This window comes from Ursus maritimus, unplaced genomic scaffold (genome assembly GCF_017311325.1).
Source record: "Ursus maritimus isolate PB19 unplaced genomic scaffold, ASM1731132v1 scaffold_20, whole genome shotgun sequence".
Classification (NCBI taxonomy): domain Eukaryota; kingdom Metazoa; phylum Chordata; class Mammalia; order Carnivora; family Ursidae; genus Ursus; species Ursus maritimus.
Genome location: NW_024424453.1, coordinates 5,521,181 through 5,541,788, shown reverse-complemented (window position 1 = coordinate 5,541,788; position 20,608 = coordinate 5,521,181). Strand labels below are relative to the sequence as shown.

The 20,608-nt window shown below is 35.2% G+C and overlaps 1 protein-coding gene across 3 annotated transcripts in view; it reads right to left on the bottom strand.

The window, feature by feature from the left end:
* IFT80 (intraflagellar transport 80) overlaps nucleotides 1-20,608 on the bottom strand; it is a 116,589-nt gene that overhangs the window by 85,650 nt on the left and 10,331 nt on the right. For all 3 annotated transcript variants that reach the window (XM_008706621.2, XM_008706625.2, XM_040636626.1), the window contains exons 2-5: nucleotides 16,667-16,749; nucleotides 14,073-14,294; nucleotides 5,113-5,223; nucleotides 3,554-3,622 (exon numbers count right to left, since the gene is read on the bottom strand). In XM_008706621.2, the coding sequence (XP_008704843.1) occupies nucleotides 3,554-3,622; nucleotides 5,113-5,223; nucleotides 14,073-14,294; nucleotides 16,667-16,703 (439 nt within the window). In that variant the 5' untranslated portion in view covers nucleotides 16,704-16,749. The remainder of the gene's footprint in view (nucleotides 1-3,553; nucleotides 3,623-5,112; nucleotides 5,224-14,072; nucleotides 14,295-16,666; nucleotides 16,750-20,608) is intronic.

Below are 20,608 nucleotides of genomic sequence, written 5' to 3'. Positions count from 1 at the left end.
AGCCTATCATTAAAATACACAATGTAACACAATTTAGCCTATAATTAAAATACACAATGCTTAATTATAATTATCCCTGGCCCATACACTATTTTTCTCTAATAAGGAAAAACAACTCCTCATAGGTACCAGTAAGAATTGTTTTTAAACTAAGTCAAATTAAAAAAAAAAAAAAAAACAACAACTTGGGATTAATGCTTTTTCTGTATTAGAGGAGAAAGTGATGGCCATGATTTTTTCTATCTATATATCTGTCTCCAAACATTAAGAAATGAATTAAGGGAGTGCCTGTGTGGCTCAGTCTGTTAAGTGTCCAACTCTTGGTTTCAGCTCAGGTCATGATCTCATGGGTTTTGAGACTGAGTCCTATGACAGGCTCCACGCTCAGTGGAGAGTCTGCTTGAAGATTCTCTCCCTCTGCCCCTCCCCCTACTCATGTGAACGTGCTCGCTCTCTCTCTCTCTAAAATAAATACATAAATCTTTAAAAATAAATAAATGAATAAAATATGTATTTCTAAAAAAAGGAAATGAATTCAGGAATTTTTCTATTCATCAAAAATAAATGTAATTAATATAAACATGTAGTAAAAATCGCAAGGATGCTTTCAACATTGCTTACTGAATTCCAAGTTTTACAATAATTCAGGCTTATGTTATTTCATTTTTGTGCCAAAACTTACAGTTTTTCCCCTAAAAGACGCAGAAGTCCCCTACCCCACCTATTGTGGCCTCCTTATTTGAGCCTTTAGCATCCAGCTCTCAGTAGTTCATAATCACTCTCAAAAGTTGTAGTCTCTAATAAATCAAATAAACCTTATAAATAACCAGAGATTTTTCCTTCAGGGTTAATAGCATTATAACTTAATTTTTCCAATGATTTTTCCTAGAGATAAAACAGGAAAAGTCTATGCCTTATTAGGAAAGTGTGGGTGGCCCAAACAATCAAAAACCTAAAAATCAGATGCACAGTTCTATGGTAAATCTGTAATTCTTAATCTAAAGATATCTGATCACCTTGAAATACCAATAGGTTAACTAAAATAAAATCTATATAATTTAATTTTGCTCATTAATCTCATACTTAATATAAACCCTGAGAGAGGAAAATAAATAAGATTCAAATGAGATAAAAATGATCAGCCCTTTCACAGTTATTTGATGTTAAGAAAATTACAGCTATTTGGAATGTCAATGGAAAATATGATTACATGATGCGATGAAGACATAATAAAATTACCTATATTATGACCAATCAATATTTTAGCTTTCTAAGAGAACTTATTTACCTATCTATTTAGAAGGAAGGAAAAAAAAAAAAGTACCACCCATACCTCTCTAAATAAACATACACAAATACTAACTCAAAATGGATTGTAGACAAAAATGTTATCACTGAAACTACAAAACTCTTAGAAGAAAATATAGGTCTAAATCTTCATGACTTTGGATTAGGCAATGGTTTCTTAGATATGATACCCAAAGCGAAGCAATCAGAGAAAAAAAACGTATAAACTGATTTCATCAACATTTTTGTGCTTCAAACATTAACCTCAGGAGATAACCACTACCAGGTATTTATGGTTACCTAGATAAACACTACCTAGTATTTATGGTTACCTTTTCTAAAATTTGGTCAATGTGTAGCTAAAGAAATGTAACTATTTTAACACCATCCTAAGAGTAAACATGACTTAAAAAATGAAATCTGGGGGCACCTGGGTGGCTCAGCCGGTTAAACGTCTGCCTTCAGCTCAGGTCATGATCCCAGGGTCCTGGGATCAAGCCCCGTATCAGGCTCCCTGCTCTGTGGGGAGCCTGCTTCTCCCTCTTTCTCTGCCTGCTGTTCCCCCTACTTGTGTTCTCTCACTCTCTCTTAAAATAAATAAATAAAATCTTTAAAAAAAATTTCTTAAAAATGAAATCTGGAAATTTTTGCACGTCAGTTACCAGAGATGCTTCACAATGTAACTTTATCATATAATTCTCAAGAATAGTCTGCTACTGGGGCGCCTGGGTGGCTCAGTCGTTAAGAGTCTGCCTTCGGCTCAGGGCATGGTCCCAGGGTTCTGGGATCGAGCCCCACATCGGGTTCCCTACTCCACTGGGAAGCCTGCTTCTTCCTCTCCCACTCCTCCTGCTTGTGTTCCCTCTCTCACTGGCTGTCTCTCTCTCTCTGTCAAATAAATAAATATATAAATAAAAATCTTAAAAAAAAAAAAGAATGGTCTGCTACCTTTGAAGATCAACTGATACATGCTCAGTTCAACATGAAACTGCTTTACTATTACTAGATAAAATCTAATCAGGAAAATAAAACTGCTATACACACACAAAAAAATCATATGTAATCTAAATCCCAACAGGAATGACCACTGAATTGACTTTATGGGCACTTCTTTCCAATTAACATGGAAAACTGAGATGCTACTCTAAGCGTTGCAGTTTACCAAGTTTTGGACCATCAGGGTATCTGCTCCCCTCCATTAGTATAGATATCAAATGTAAAATACAATTTAGAAAGGGTGATAATATTATGAGGCTATTAGGACTTTTAAGTAAGGAGTTACTCTTAATGTTTCTATTACTATTATTTACTTAACTAGATACCCAATCCTATTCCAGATAGTATATGCTCATAAGGATTCAGAATTTTTTTTTTAAAGATTTTATTTATGGGACAGAGAGAGACACAGAGAGAGAGGGAACACCAGCAGGGGGAGTGGGAGTGGGAGAAGCAGACTCCCCACTGAGCAGGGAGCCTGATGCAGGGCTCGATCCCAGGACCCTGGGATCATGACGTGAGCCAAAGGCAGACGCTTAACGACTGAGCCACCTAGGCGCCCCCAGAATTATTTTTAAAAGAATCATCAGCCTTTAACTGCATTTATATAGACTCACTAAAGAAGAAAAAGTCCTTGAGTGTTTCTTATATTTCTTGGCTCAAAAAATACAGTTACCATGGCCTATCAGGCAACATGGAAAGTAAGAGGAAAGCGTATAAATAGAAATAAGAGATTTCAGGGTGCCTGGGTGCCTCAGTTGGTTAAGCATCCAACTCTTGATTTCAGCTCAGGTCATGATCTCTGGGACGTGAGATCAAGTCCTGCATTGGGCTCCCCATTCAGTGCAGTCTGCTTGGGATCTTCTCCCTCTCCCTCTCAGCGATGCCCCTCCACTCATGTGCGTTCTCTCTCTCACATAAATAAATAAACAAAATCTTTTAAAAAAAAATAAGAGATTTCAGGCTTTGAACCTTATCTAAATCAGTCTTAAGAACTATAACAGTTCTTGGGGCGCCTGGGTGGCACAGCGGTTGGGCGTCTGCCTTCAGCTCAGGGCGTGATCCGGGCATTGTGGGATCAAGCCCCACATCAGGCTCTTCCGCTATGAGACTGCTTCTTCCTCTCCCACTCCCCCTGCTTGTGCTCCCTCTCTCGCTGGCTGTCTCTATCTCTGTCGAATAAATAAATAAAATCTTTAAAAAAAAAAAAAGAACTATAACAGTTCTTAAAGGGAAATGTTAAGATATCTTAATTGATTAATATATGTACCTTGCTGAGCTAGAGTTGATCTCAGCATCCCAGTCTTTGACCAGATTTTTATTTGTCCGTCTTCTCCAACTATAAAGAGAAAAAATAATTGATATTTTTATCTATAGGAAATAAATTTAAACATTAAATTTGCATATAAAAATCAGTATATCTATGTTAATACATATTTAAAATTCAGACACAGTTTACTCATTAAACGACAGTGCTTCATAACTGTAAAATTTAACTGAAATTACTTTGAAAAAATTTTGTCAGAGTAGGCTAACTTCCATGCCAAAAATTTTTATATTTTCCTTTAATCTTAGAAGACTTATGAGTATATTATTCAAATAATGCTTTCATTTTCACTAAAATCTCCATCCGAGAATTCTAAGAAATGTGCTTTCAGTGCAGTAAGAGTTGCAGACAAATACCAGTGAGTTGGGGACTGAATGGAGTGAAGTAGTAGACTTTTCTTTTGAACAGCTTGCCTAAAAGAAGAAAGAAAGAATTCTCTAGAGAGAATCATTTGTTAAAGGCGGGATTTTTATTTCATTCTTCTCAATTTCAAGATGGATGACATCTAAATTCATTTATATGCTGAAAAAGAAACAACTGGAAAAGGACAAGTTGAAAAAATAGGCAGGAGAGGAGACAACTCACTGAAAAAAGTCCTAAAGAAAGGGATAGGTTGGTGGTTTGATTACATATCCGTAATCTTTGTTACTCCTCCTTTTGATAGGTGGAGCTTAATTTCTCTCTCCTTTGGGCTATAGTGACTTGCTTCTAATAGAATACACTAGAAATGATGGAGTATGACTTCCAAGGGTGGGTCATAAAATATATTGTAGCTACCATCTTTCTCTCTCTTGGATCACTCCCTTATGAAGCATACTATTTGGTTGTTACAACAGTCAAGCAGCCCTATGGAGAAGCCCATGTGGTGAGGAACTAAGGTCTCCTGCCAATAGTCAGAGAGGAACTAAGACCTCTTGCCAAGAGCATATGAGTGAGCCATCTTGGAAGCAGAACCTCCAGCCTCAATCAAGCCTTCACATGACAGCAACCCTATCCAACATCTTGAGTCTGACACAGAACCCCCCAGCTAAATTAAGTTGTTCCCTGTCCCATAGAAACTATGAGATAATACATGTTTATTATCTTAAGCCATTACCTTTTGGGATAATTTGTTAGACAACATTAGATAACTAATACCATAGATGAAGATGAGAATGCTTATGAGAATAGGGCAGGAGATGGGAGAGTGATGGAACAGGGGTAAATGTCAGTTAAATAAGACTATTTTTAATTTCAAAATTTTAAAGAATTACAACTTTTATTTACTCCATAATTGACCATTTCAAAAGCCTTGACAGAACATTCTCTGTAAGTCATATATGAAAACTAATAATTAATATGACATTCTGAATTATAACATCATCTAGCAGCCTAGTTCAATACTGTGCCAATTATTTGCTATTGGACAATGAAAGACACTATTACTAAAGAAAATATTCTGATTCTGTGAAATTTTTTCTTTAAAAAATTCATTTAAAATGTCATTTTTGCAGACAACTTACCTGTAACTAATGCTGTTCCTTCATAATTCCATCTTCCTGCAAGAACTGCTCCACAGTGAGCTTCTACACTTTTTTCCACTCTTCCTAACTTAGAAATCAGATGAAATTTACCTAAAAGAAATTATACTTGAGAAATCTATTTGAATTTACTCAATCAACAAATATCTGTTGAACAGGTACCGACTACTAGACTAGTTAACATAGTGCTAGGCACTGGAGACATAAGGACAAATAATATTCCTACTCAAATAATTGTTCCTACTGTCAAGGGAAAAACAAATCTATTGGAAAATAGGCACAAAAACAAAATTATAAAGTCTTGAAACAAGTGGTGTTATAGAAGTAAGTGTATAATGCTATGATAGATCAGAGGGACAATAAAACTCCACTGGGATATGGTCAAAGGGGGCCAAGAGAAATGTCAAGAAAGCTTTTTAATTAAGCACAGTTTTGTGGTCTTATTTTTTTTTTTTCTTTTTGCAGGCTATAGAAAAGCTGGAAAGTATAGAAGACAGGAACCAGGGCAGTTAAATGGTGTTAAAAAATAAACTGAAGCAGGGGCACTGGTATGACTCAGTCTGTTAAGTATCCGACTCTTAATTTCAGCTCAGGTCATGATCTCAGGGTTGTAAGATCAAGCCCTGCATCGGACTCCATGCACAGCATGGAGCCTCTTAAGATTCTCCCTCTCTGCCCCTCCTCCCTGCCTCTTTAAAAAAAAAAAAAAAATTCTCTCCTTCCCTCTGCCCCTCCCCTCTTCTCTCCCTCTCTAAAAATAAAAAATAAAAACATAAACTGTGGCCTAACAAAAATTTTAAGAGTTTATTTGAGCAAAAATCTTCCAAATGGGCAGCACTAAACCAAAAGTGGTAGAGTGTTTCACCAATAGGAGCTGAGGAAGAGATTTTTATAGAGAAGAGGGGGAAGCAAAGTAAGGAAATCATTGATTGGTTATAGCCTAAGGCCTAGTTGGCTGTTTATGATTGGTTGTCCTTAGGTTTCAATTTCAAAACTTTGAGGTGTTTACAGACTTCAGATTTTCATTTGCTCACGCTGGCCAAAGGCATTAGGGCCACCTCTGTTTAATGGCCTTGTTGTTTAATTAATTTAACAATTGATAATTCCAAATTTTAAAATAATTGCCTCATACGATTTTACACTGTGCCAAGCACTAGGTAGACAAAAAAGGAGCAGGCTACTTGATTGCTGTTCTCAAAAATTTCATACATATATAGTTAAAAAGCACAGCTTTTTAAACTTACAACTTTAAAGGACCTAAGCAAACTAAGAGATGTCACGGGGACAAATCAACTGTGCTGAGAATAAGTGCTATAGAAGGCTGAGCTGTGTGGCTCAGTTAAGCACCTCGACTAGGGTCATGATGACAGGGTTTTATTTATTTGAGCGAAGGAGAATGCGAGAGAGAAAGAGAGAGAGAGAGCGCGCGCCCGAGAGGGGAGAAGGGAGAGGGTCAGAGGGAGAAGCAGACTCCCTGCTCAGCAGGGACCCTGGTGTAGGACTCAATCCGGGGACTCCAGGATCATGACCTGAGCCAAAAGCAGTCGCTTAACCGAGCCACCCAAGTGCCCGAATAAAATCTTTAAAAAAACAAGAAAGAGAAAGAAAGAAAGAAAGAAAGAAAGAAAGAAAGAAAGAAAGAAAGAAAGAAAAGAAAGCTGAGAGATCATGAAATAATGTGGGTTTGAATAATCATGAAATCTAGTAATATATAGCTCATAATTATTTTAATTAAGTACAGTAAAATTAGAAACTTACCCCAAATCTATCTATCTATCTATCTATCTATCTATCTATCCATCCAACTATCTATTTTGTAGTAAAAAAGTCATGTGGCTAATCAAATTTTGACTCAGAGAATTTACTTTGCTTGAATTGACTTTTAAGGCTTTTCAAGACTGTCTTAATATCAACAATTCATTAAAAGTTTTTCTAGGTCAGGGACACCTGGGTGGCTCAGTTGGTTAACCATCTGATCAAGCCCCCACCCAGCTCCCTGCTCAGTGGCGGGGAGTATGCTTCTTCCTCTGCCTCTCCCTGCTTGTGCTCTCGCTCTCTAAAAAATGAGTAATATCTTAAAATGTACGTCAGATGCTTGAGATGGCTTTAAAACATTTCTCTGGAAAACTCTAATACAGATGGCTTTGAAACATTTAACACCTAGCACCCTGTGGTTATTTCTCTAACCATCTACCCATTCTTATCGAAAAGTCATTCCCTCTTTTTTACACAGTGCACATTATTTGCAGCTCTGCTACAGCATTTTTTATTGGGCTGTGATCTGTCTCAGGTCAGGGAACCATGTCTTAGTCATATTTTTATTTGTAATAGTGCTTTTACATAATAAGCATTTATTAAATTTGACCAACTCAGTAACCATCTCCTAACCAAAAAAAAAAAAAAAAAAAAAAGACTACACTGACATTCTTTTTTTTCTTATTCTATCTAATAGCTTTCTTTTATCATCATTCATTTTCTAGGCCCTCTACAATAAACTACCCTTTTCCTTCATCTAACTACCCACTAGCAGCAACCACTTTTCCTCATACCTTCCTTTTAACTTTGTATTTATCGCTGGGTCATTTTTGAATGTAATAAGATTACTTTGAATTCAACTGTTGTTATTCTCTTCATGAAGCTAACTTGAAATTAACTGGGATATACTTTTTTTTTAATGCATTGCTTTACAGAGAAAATGCAAGGGGGAAAAGAATCTCAAAGAGGAAATTGTAAAGATGACATACAGTAAGTGGAAAGCTAATCCTGTGGCCATTGTTTACTTTATCGAGGTCTGTTCTCACTAAATGTTAGCAATTGCCTAACACAGAATATCCACATAATAAACAACTGTTGCATATAATGAATGAATCCATCACCAAAGAGATTAACCAAATAACTCTTAAATGAAGGACCCAGAAATTTCCTTCAAATCTATTCCATATTTGAGAAATTTTATGTATTTAGATCATTGATATTTCTTATCCTAAAATACCAATACTGATTTTCTGACAAGTGCTAAAATTATTCTTGCTTCCTATAGCCTCACAGAAGACATATACTGGGACAACTAATGTCAGCTCTTTGCTTAGATTTGGCACTCAATAAATCTTTGGCCTTTGTATTTTGTCTGATAACAGATTATATGAATAGCACACCTAGAATAAGCCATAAATATAAAATTATATATGTCAAATATTTTTATTTTTTTATTTAAAAAAAAATCTTTTAAGTAGGCTCCACACCCAATGTGGGGCTTGAAACCAGGACCCTGAGATCAAGAGTCACAAGCTCTACCGACTGAGCCAGCCAGGTGTCCCCATATATCAAATATTTTTAAGCCCATAATTATCCATTCAACTATTTTGTTTCTTCTCTCCAAATTTTCTATAATCTTTTAGAAATGCAAGATCCAAACTAGAGATCAATTTACTTCTAATTATTTACCAGGGATGGGGTAGCGAAGAGAATATAATCAATATGGTTATATTACTGTATTAATTTACTGAACAAAAAAGTGGATTTGGATAACAAACATGGATATTTACATCCTAAGGTGGAAAATTAACCTTTTGTTCATTAAAGAAGAGAAACTTTTTAAAAAGAGGGAAATGTTAAAAAAGAGAAAAAGAACAGAGGAAACATTAAAATTATATAAAACATATTTCTTAAAGTAGAAATGCCTTAGGAAATGTCCATGGAAACATGAAAGGGCCTGGAATAGGGTGTTAGGAAAAAGGACACATGAGCACTTTTGCAGAATGCTTAATAGCAGAAATGATTTGGCAGATGGTTGCAAAAAGCTAGAGATCTATAACCAACCACCAACTTATGATAACAGAAATGAACACACAAATTCTTTTTAAGGTAGGATTTTTAAATGGACATACTAATAAAAAAAATAAGGGAATTATTTTAAGATATCTAATACAATGTATTTTAAAAATCATCTTTCAATAAATATAATTTAAGGAGTATTTAACAGCTTTACAAAAGATTTTATACCAGAATTCTCCTAATGCATTTTACATAATTCAATTATTTTTTAAATGTAAATCTTTTAATACATTGTCAAACATCTCTTCTAAAAAGTAGTATAGAGCTGCATGAAATATTCAAAAAGAAGTAGTAATGTTGGAGAGAATTATTGGTAAGACAAAGCACTTGGCAAAAGTCTGCCTTATGTATTCAAGGACCTGCCACCAAATCCCAGGGATCTCTTTTGGAATGTTACCATTACACAGAAAAGGGAAGGGGGTATGATGAAGGAACACTGGAAGAGTCAGAAGAACAAACTCAAAAACTATAACCCTTCTCTGCCAACGTTGGGGAAGAAAAATCAAGAGGAGAAAGTTGGTGGCAACTAGAAAAGAGAAACTCCTGAGCAGTAAATTAAATTTTGAAGAAAATTTTTTTTTAAGAATTGGGTTAACATCATACAAAATGAAAAAGTCCTAGAGGTCTGCTGTACAATACTGTGCTTACAGTTAACAATACCACACTGTATATTTAAAAACTTGTTAATAGGGTAGATCTCATGTTATGTATTTTTTTTTAACCAGAATAGTATTTTTTTAAGTATTGGGTTAACAAATAATATAGCTCTGATATATAAAATGACCTCAAATATTTATCTGACCGAAAACCCCTTCACCACCTCCTATTGACAACTACTTTCTTCTTCCTTGAACATTTCTTTTTCATTTCTGGGTGCTCTTTTCTATCTTATCCTTCCATTCCTTTTCTTTGTTCTATCATACTTTTCCCTCTCTTCCACAAGTTCCCAGATATTCCTCATCCTAGCTTAGAAGAAAATACTCAACCACTGTGCTCTGGTTCTCACTTCTTCCCACATCTAGCTGTGGCATGTAATGTTATTTGTTTTATTCTACAGTAAACCTAAAAATAAAATTAAACATCATAATTTCTCAAGAGTCATAATATATTTATACTTATATATTTACATAAATCTTACAAATTTATCTTTTAAATTACATTTTTACATTAAAAATTTTTCCCTCACAGAAAGTGTTTTCTCTACAACCAATCTGAAATAGAGACCCAAGCAATTATTCTTTAGTTGAGTGTAATTAAGTGATCTTAATTCAGAGAAACACTCAGACAACAGAAATCATCCAGACTAATTATATTTATTGTCCATATTCACCAGATAAAAGTCAATTCTTATATCCATTGAGTTTAAAAAGGAAAATGCAAAGAAAATATATGGTATGTCACCTTCTGTGTAATACAAAAGGTGAAATGAGAAAAAAAAGTAATCAAAGTTAACATGAATCTGTTTACTTTTGCCAAAAGAAACACAGGAAGGATAAACCAGAACCAAAGAGATTGTTTACCTACAGGGAGTTAACAGCAACAAGATGTATGGGATTGGGCGGGTAGGAGTAATGACATTGCTCTAAGTATGCTTTTTAATATAGTTTTGTCTTTGTGGAACCATCCCTGTTAATGTTTTACAAGTTCAAAAAATATTCATATCAACAAGGATGGGGGAGAATGGAAACCTTAAGTAGAAAACAAACATAAATAATACATTTAACTGTATTCTAAGTGAATAACGTTAACAGTTATGGAAGGGGGATATACAAGTAACTTCTGAAGACAGGACTTTGACCTAGATATTCAGTATAAAGATAAAAAAAAATACTAAACTCTAGTTTTTTGTAGTAGTATAGATTAGTCATTCTGAAACAACCTACTGTGTATTGTAGAATTGAGCAAGTGAGTAAATATATTAGAATAATGGGAGCCAGGCTCCCTCACTGTTTCCAAGTGTGGAAAAAAGACTGGAATTACCCCTGTAATGTTGAATTGATGGCATCAGGATGAACTCATGACTTTTAGTATGGAAAGGAAGAAAGAAGAAGAGGAAGAAAGGAAAGGGAAGGAAATAAAATGGAGGGAAGAAGGGCAGCAGAAAAAGAAAAAGAAATAGCTGTAGATATATATGGGTTTTTTTTTTTTTAAGATTTTATTTATTTATTTGATAGAGAGAGAGACAGCCAGCGAGAAAGGGAACACAAGCAGGGGGAGTGGGAGAGGAAGGAGCAGGTTCCCAGTGGAAGAGCCTGATGTGGGGCTTGATCCCAGAACGCCGGGATCACACCCTGAGCCGAACGCAGATGCTTAACAACTGAGCCACCCAGGAGCCCCTGTATGGTTTTTTTTGTTTTTTTTTTTTTAAGATTTTATTCATTTATTCGACAGAGATAGAGACAGCCAGTGAGAGAGGGAACACAAGCAGGGGGAGTGGGAGAGGAAGAAGCAGGCTCCCAGCGGAGGAGCCTGATGTGGGGCTCGATCCCATAACGCCAGGATCACGCCCTGAGCCGAAGGGAGAATCTTAACCGCTGTGCCACCCAGGCACCCCCCCTGTATGTTTTTTAATATACATTTATATTCCTATATCTTAGCTCTCTGGAAGGATCTTGAAACAAACACACCTCACTGAAATGAGCTTTGCTAGCACTCTCATCTTGTTTTTAAAATACCAGAAAGTACCAAGAAAAGAGCAGGTCTCCTTGGAGAAATGGATGATTTGGGGGGCTGGGATTGGGAAAGCACAAGATAAGCCTGATACATCTTGTGCCAGCAAAGAAGTGCTCAAAAAATGATGAGGAAACATAACCCCACCCCCCCAAAAAAATTCGTTGGAGCTGGCTTGATGGGGCTCCATTGGCAAAATCTGGGACAATTTTCACAACAAAATCAAAAAATTATAGAAATAAAATAATCTATGAGTCTCATCTGACATAAGTAAAATGGGTAGGAGAGGGGAGGCTCTTCTTTGCAGCAGAATAAAAATTCAATTCAAATTCAATTCAAAAGCAGAATACCAACTAATCAATATGAAAAGAATTATGGAATTTAAAAAAAAAATCACCGTTTGGCAACCATCTGAGTAATAAATGATTCAGCTGAGTATCAACAATAGATGCTAAAATAGTGGATGGAAGTTTAAGGAGGAAGAGAATATTTTTATATAGTCTGAAAGTATCCGTTCACAAATTATTTATTAAAAGGTAAAAATAGTAACTTCACAGTGGATTACCTTAGTGAATACAACCTTTCAAAGTAATCAAAGTTAACATCACCAATAATGGGTCAAACCAGCATCATGAATCTCAATCTGAAGACCTAATTATTGCTGCTAAAAATGTACACACCGAATCTAATTATGAGGAAATATCGGACAAACACAAATTGAGGGACATTCTATAAAGAAAAAACAGATCTGTATTATTCAAAACTGTCAAGATCATAAAAGAAAGACTAAGGAGACTCTAGATTAAAGGAGGTTAGAAAGATAAGACAAAAGCAATGTGTTATTTTAGAAAAACAACAAATTTCTATAAAAGATGTTATTAGGACAATTGTTAAAATTTGAATATGAACTGTATATTCAATTTAACATCAATATTAAATTACCTGATTTTGATTATTTGTGATTTGTGATTTCCTGATTTGATGGTTATATAACAGAAAATCCTCATTCTTGGGAAATGCACTGAAGTATTTATGGTAAAAGGGGCATGTCGCACGTCTATAACTTACCCTTAAAGAGGGGGAAAAAAGTGTGTGTGTGTGTGTGTGTGTGTGTGTGTGTGTGTGGTGAAGTGGGGGAGAGGGAGGGAGAGAGCCGATGATAAAGTATATGGGATAAAATGTTAAGAGGAAATGAATTTGGAAAAAGGATATGCAGGAGTTATTTCTATAATTCTTACAACCTTTCTGCAAATGTGAAATTATATCAAAATTGAAAGTTTTTTTTAGAAAGTCAACCCTTCATTTTATCATCTGAGGTAAGCCAAATTCCACCTGTGGTTCAGAGTTAATCTTCTAAGTCCAACTACTTTTACACAATATCTCATTTAATCAAGATTCGGAAAAATAAGGTTAAAAAAAACTATCTTAAGTTCTGTCTGTAAAAGAAGTGAAATCTGATTTGATACTTTGCCATGACATCCCTTTTCCTGTTCTGGTTACAAAAACTCTCTTCTCTTTCTCTTTCCTTTTCCATGGTGGCCTGAGGCCTGCTGTATTCAGTCCATCAGTGTCCCATCTCTTGACTAAAGCGATTCTTTCATTGGCACATGACCCAAGCTCACCCAGGACCCTCTCTGCAACTTGTCTGCAAGAGATACTGAGGAGGAAGCACTCTCTCTGCTGACATTTCTTTTCTAGGATGAGCCTTGGGCTACCGGCTGCCATCGTGCTCACCTTGTGGGGAGAGCCCATCTAAGAGACAGTGAGAACAGGGGCCTAAACGCAGCTATGCTTGAAGATCTACCCCTGGAGTTAGGTGAACCAAAAAACTCCATCTAGGCATAAGTTAGTCAAGTAAGTTTCCATTACTTTTGATGAATGTATTTTTAATTGATATGGTAGGTAAAGTGTAATACAGACGAAAACAGTTCAAGTTATTTCACTGAAAATAAAAACATTCCTTCAAAAAGTAGAAAAATCAAGCTATAGTCAAATTAAATAAATCTCCAACTCTGTTGAGTGGAAATTAACAAGTACTAGAAAATAAAGACAATATTTAATAGCTTACTAAATGTTGCATTATGCCCATATTTTTGGTGTGTCCATATTTTTTTAGTGTGGTTATGTTATAAAGTTAAATTTGAAGAAATTAGCAACCAAAACCAGTAACAGCTTAACAACTATTTTCTGTGAGATCACAGAAAAAGTAAAGCTGAAAGCTCAGATCAAATACCATGATATGCCAGCTTCACTTTCTCCCATGACAATAGTTTTATAGCCTATACCCACTTAATGACTACAAAGAATATGGATTAAATGTGTAGGTAGAGGTATGGAGATCTACAAATACCAGCTCTGTAAAACAACTAAAAGCATAAGTCACACTAATATGTCTTTTAAATACAAAGATGAGCAGACAACATTTATTAAAAACTTACCATCAGAACTTGTGAGGACAAAGCTTTCTGCTTGAGTTTGTTTCTTTATGCCCAAACTTTTCGGAAACCAGTGAAGATCTATTGGGTAAATATCATCAGGAAGCTTTACTATTTGACTTGTTTCACTGGTTAACAAGTTCCACTTCACTATCTGGTGATCATCACTACATGAATACAGTTCTTCAGCAGTAGTCCAGCCCACACAGCTTACTAATTCTTGATGTGTCACCATGTTAAGGAAGGAGACGTAAAACACACAAAAACCTTAAATCTTAACAAATAAAATAATTTGTAGATGCAGATTATAAGAAAAAGATAAAATAGGGTCACATGTCTCAAGCTTCTAAATACACTTTGCATTTCATGACTTTCATATTTTTTCCATATAAAGGAAAACAAGCATCTATCAAGACAGTTGTAAGAGTGGAAAACAAGAAATCCACATGCCAAAAGAGGAAAAAAATAACGATCTGACAACATGAAAATGTTTCAATTGTGTTACAAAAGATTCCATAAATAAGGCCAAAAGACACAAAAAGACATCTAACAGATCAAAAGGTATGAACGGATATACACTAAACTGTTGGAGGATAGGTGAGAAGAAAAGTGAACTATAATTTTTAAATCTACATAGATCTATATCATAATAGAATAAATATGTATTATTTTGATAAGTTAAAAAAATCAAGTGTTAAAAGAAGGCTGAAATCGAACAGAAAATACCTGCTTAAATTACACGTTATAGTAACAATTTACCTAGGAAAAACCTACAGCTTAACTGCCAAAACTAAAATCTTACCAAATTTTTTGACATTAAACTTAGGAAACAATTCAATTATAATTTGCTGCACCTACACAATGCCTGGCACTGGATAAGACATGAACCCTAATATTCCTACTTTGTTTAACCCATTTTCTCCGTCTCTAATTTATAAGGAGGATTTCTATAAATTGAGGTACTCAAGTAGCCCTCCGTTCCTCCATCAGAACAGGCTGCCTACCCTAGCAGAACTGTGTATATAGAGAAGGCATTTCAGTTTGTCATTTACTGGGAACCTTTTTCTTGCATGTATCTTGGTATCTATATTACCAGATCCTTCCTAGTCAGGTTGTTTGTTCTCTTGTTATTATTGTATAAACATTTTACTTCCTCCTCTTCTCACTAGTGCTTTTTATTGGCTTATCTAAGCAATCAATAAACTCCAAGGAAAAAGAAACAATGTGCTTTAATTATTCTGGAATGTTCTAAGATTTAATATTTCAAAATGATAAATTAACCAAATTACCAAAAAAGGAAAAGAGAAATTATAGAAAGATCTTAAGAGTCTGCAAAAATAGATAATAAAGTAGCATTGGAATATTCAAAATACAATCTAAACAAAAAGACCTGGATATCATGAGACCATTATTGAGAAAATTGTTCCAATATAATTGCTATAGTCTAAACAATGCTAGGTAAAACCTAATATTAGAAAGGGAGAATGTTAGATAAAACCAAGAAAGGAAGAAAATACACACATACACACCCATTCTAAAACAAAAAACATGAAGTTTATCATTATATAAATTTCTATAAGTGCACATCGTACATGTGTGATGTATCTTCAACCTAATAGGTCAACTAAGAGTATGGGAGAAATGAGGGGACTGACAGATTAAGAAAGTTTAAAAAACTACTATTCTTCAACTTGGAAAGGTAAAAGCAGACAACAGACACAATCAAAATCTTTAAGATTGTATAAATCAAAGAAAGTATATCTTCACTCTACAGGTAAACTAAGATAGTATAAATTCAAAAAATTTGATCAAATATCTAAACAGTGCTTTGCTATCTCTGATGAAAGACCACATTTTTCTCTATTTCAAACCTACGTTTTGTAAGATAAAATAAAAATGAATTATTAGAAAAATGGTCTTATATTTGGGTGTTGTGACAATGTCAACTTGCTATAAAAATTTCTTACTTCTTACTTTCTAATTTCTGTACTTATCCCTTCACAGACCTGCAACAGGCTACAGTTGATTCTTATAGAAGCACTAATCTAACTAAGAATAAAGGTAGAGCGACCTGTCATATCTTCCTGACATATAATTGGATATTCTTGCTAACAAAATATAGGGTCATGCATTTGAGTAAATATTTATAATCACTACCTTCCCACATGAAATAATAAAGGTCTGACTGCTCAGATTTCCCCAGCTTATCCTTCACTTTATCATGAGTGTGAAGAAATAGAGCAGAACACAATGAAAACATACTAAATCACACTAGCAAAGAAATTATTTGTGTTTAAAAAAAAAAAAGCCGCTCTTTAAGATCCTACTAGACTAAACAAAAACTGTGTTTTATGTACTTAAGCACAGTACTTAAATAGAGTAAGAAAAATGTCAATAAGAATTTGAAAGTAAGATTTAGAGCAAATAGTTTGCTTTGGAAAATTACCTGCAACACATGATCTCAAATATTTCAAAAACAATTTAGCTAAATTACCATTAGAAGAATGAAAAAAAATTCACTCTTTAACTAGAAGACAAAATAAAAAACTTTTAACAATAGATGATCACAATAAGGTTTATAAGTATCAAAAGGATATGTTTTGGTTCTTTTAAAAGAGATATCTTCAGTCTCATGTCTCCACTTTCAGCAAAATTTTAAAATGCAACTTGATTGTATTCACTGTAAAAATAAAAGTTAGGGGGAAAATATAAAATCTGCATTAAAAACAAACACATGTACACAAAAAAATAAAAGCAAACAAAACATCTTAGCACTCCAACGACACTAAAATACCTTTCATACATGTTGGCATCAAATACCTGGAAAGAAGAAAACGAGTCAGTGTGCAAATCCTGCCAAGGAGTGACTGGAAGCCTCGGGTTGGACTCCAGAGGTCCACTACAACGGGCCTGAAACAGTTCTACAAGTGCAGACCACCACTGTCTGAGCAGGTAAATAATTTCCAAAGGCTGTCCTGGGGTCGAAACAAAAGACTCTGTAAACTGGGAAGCCCTTAATGGCAGATTATTATTGTTCCTATTGAATGGTACATTAGAATAAATTCCCAAGGTCTAATCAAGGGATCAAGGCCTTAATTTTAATGGCCTCAATTCTGGAGCCCATATGTGAATATTATGACATCATCAATCTGAGGTTTACATTCTGTTGAAGGCAGATACACTGTCCAACAGTTATGGTTGCCATGGTGGCAATGTGAAAATAAGTGAGTTACTTAAGGAAGAGGTAATAAATCTCTTATAAAAGTTATATAAAAATCACAATGTAATTGCCAAATAAAAACATGGAAAAAGAAGAGTAATACTCTCCCAAATAACCTTGTCTTCAGAAGATATAAATCAAATGGAGTTTCCTCAAAAAATTAAAAATAGAACTACCCTACAATTCAGTAATCACCCTACTGGTTATTTACCCAAAGAATACAAAAACACTAATTCAAAAGGAAATATGTACCCCTATGTTCATTGCACCATTATTTACAACAGCCAAATTATGGAAATAGCCCAAGTATAAATTGATAGATGGATAAAGAAGAGGAATATTAATCATCCATAAAGAAGAACGAATGCTTGCCATTTGCGACAACATGGATGAAAGTAGAGTATTATGCTAAGCAAAGTAAGTCAGAGAAAGATGAATACCATATGATCTCACTCATATGTGGAACTTAAGAAACAAAGCAAACAAAGGGAAAAAGAGAGAGAGAGACAAACCAAGAAACAGACTCTTAACTATAAAGGACAAACTGATGATGGGGGGGGGGGCAGACGGGTGTGTGTGAAGTAGGTGATGAGGATTAAAGAGTACACATCGAGATGAGCACTGAGTAATGTATAGAATTGTTGAATCACTATATTGTATACCTGAAACTAATATAACCTTGTATGTTAACTATACTGGAATGAAAATTAAAAACTTAAACATATAGGGGCACCTGGGTGGCTCAGTTGTTAAGCGTCTGCCTCCAGCTCAGGTCATGATCCCAGAGGCCTGGGATCGAGCCCCACATCGGGCTCCCTGCTCAGTGGGAAGCCTGCTTCTCCCTTTCCCTCTGTCCCTACTTGTGTTCCCTCTCTCACTGTCTCTTTCTCTGTCAAATAAATAAATAAAATCTTAAAAAAAAACAATTTATATATATATATATATATAAATTGGGACGCCTGGGTGGCTCAGTCAGTTAAGCATCTGACTCTTGATTTCAGCTCAGGTAATGATTTCAGGGTCCTGGGATCCAGCCACAGGTGGAGCTCTACACTCAGCAGGGAATCTGCTTGAGACTCTTTCTCTCCCTCTCCCTCTGCCCCTCCCCCCTGCTCACTCTCTCTCAAGTAAATAAATAAATCTTTTTAAAAATTTTTTTAAAAATAAATTACATATCTATCTATATATAGATATATACCAAGAAAATGCTAAATTGTCTGAACCTAATTTATAGTTTCAGAATTCTTTCTGAGTAATATCACTAACCTAAAAAGAAAAAAACAAATGAAAGTGTAATTAAAGGAAAAATAAAACCCTTCACTCAGTAGAAAATTACTGCTAACTACATCAAAGGAGGTGCTGAGTATAGATAAGTATTCCGTGGACCTCCCTTAGATAATTTCTCATTCTCCCAAATCCAAGAAGACTTTTAGATCAGCAAAGTGCTAAATACAGCTGTATTTCAAAGCACTCTTTACACTTATTCTGCTCATAAATTTGTTAGACTGGGTGGGGGTGGGGACTGTTAAAACCACAGACAAAAATCTGAAGTTTTATGGTCAACCAATATGCAATTAGGGTCAGAAACACTTCTCTTCCAGTTAGTTCACTTACGGAGATTTCTGTTCTTCTTCAAAAGTATGAATCTATGTATAGTAGCCTGGAAGGCACACCTTCCAGGGCTTACTTTTTCGTCCTTAGGAGCTCCTTTAGCACCTTTCTCAAAACTCCTTTCTCCCTTCCATCAGACCTTCTCTAATTATAGGGGAGGAAAAAAAGCAAAAGTATTTACAAAATGCTGTTTTTCACAATAATTCAAATTCACAAAGCTTATAAGGAGTTTAAAACAATAAAAGCAAACAAATTGGTGCTTCTGGAAATGACAACACAATAGATAAAATATATATTTTTTATATATAAAATATATATATATTTTATATAAAATATATATATATAAAATTATATATTTTACATAAAATATATATTTTATATATAAATATATAAAATATATATATATAAAATCTGAATATGCAATTATAATCAGAAACTTAAAGATCTTTGGCAAAGGAATGATGTATCCTACATCAAAATACCTCAAATTGCTGAAATCCATGACAATCAGGAATAATTCCTCACCAAAGAAATTATAATCCCATATAAATAATAAAGGCAGTTTGGTTTTTATAAGAAAGGTATCTGCAACCATTCAGAACCTGGTGCCAAGGAATCAGAGCATGGCACTCCAACACTGAGAAGATTCTCCTGTGCTCAGAAAGATTTTCCCCCATACATCCTAGTTAGCTGAGATCGTCTGCGTGAAGGAAATGTGCATTCTGATGTGAGACTAGATAGTGGAATAGGGAAAAGAAGTATTAGAGCATAGCCAATTTGGGTAAGTACAGAGCTGCCGGAGGACTGCATTGAGGCTTTTTTTCTGCCCAAAGGCACGGTCACCAAGGATCTGACCAGTCAATAGCATTTGGGGAGAGGGAGTGGCTAGGGTGGGGGAGATAATAATAAGAAAATCTCGGGGCGCCTGGGTGGCACAGCGGTTAAGCATCTGCCTTCAGCTCAGGGCGTGATCCCGGCGTTATGGGATCGAGCCCCACATCAGGCTCCTCCGCTATGAGCCTGCTTCCTTCTCTCCCACTCCCCCTGCTTGTGTTCCCTCTCTCGCTGGCTGTCTCTATCTCTGTCGAATAAATAAATAAAATCTTTTAAAAAAAGAAGAAGAAGAAGAAGAAGAAGAAGAAGAAGAAGAAGAAGAAGAAGAAGAAGAGGAGGAAGAAAATCTCTACAGTATAGCTAACTTGATCTATTTTGCAATTCTATATGGGAAATAGATAGGAGCAGCTATGCCTTTACCACTGAAAATCATTGATGAATTGTTTTTGGTCCAGTATAGCTCAATATTTTGGGGCTTAAGAGGAAAAAATGTAAGGGACGCCTGAGTGGCTCAGTCTGTTAAGCGTCTGCCTTCAGCTCAGGTCATGAACCCAGGGTTCTCAGATTGAGTCCTGCATCAGGCGCCTTGCTCAGCAGGGAGCCTGCTTCTCCCTCTCCCTCTGCCTGCCACTCCCCTTGCTTGGCCCTCTCTCTCTCTGTAAAATAAATAAATAAAATCTTTTTTAAAAAAGTAAAATTCAGATTCAAGTTTTCAATATTCATTTTATTATGTGTCAATTATACCAGATTTGAGAGAGAATGTAGACATTGGTAATGATAAGGTAGGTTAAGACTGTGAAAGTAGGTATATGAGGTCAAGGAACTAAGAGGTCAGGGAATGGAATGGAATGATTTGTGGATATTAAATCACTGA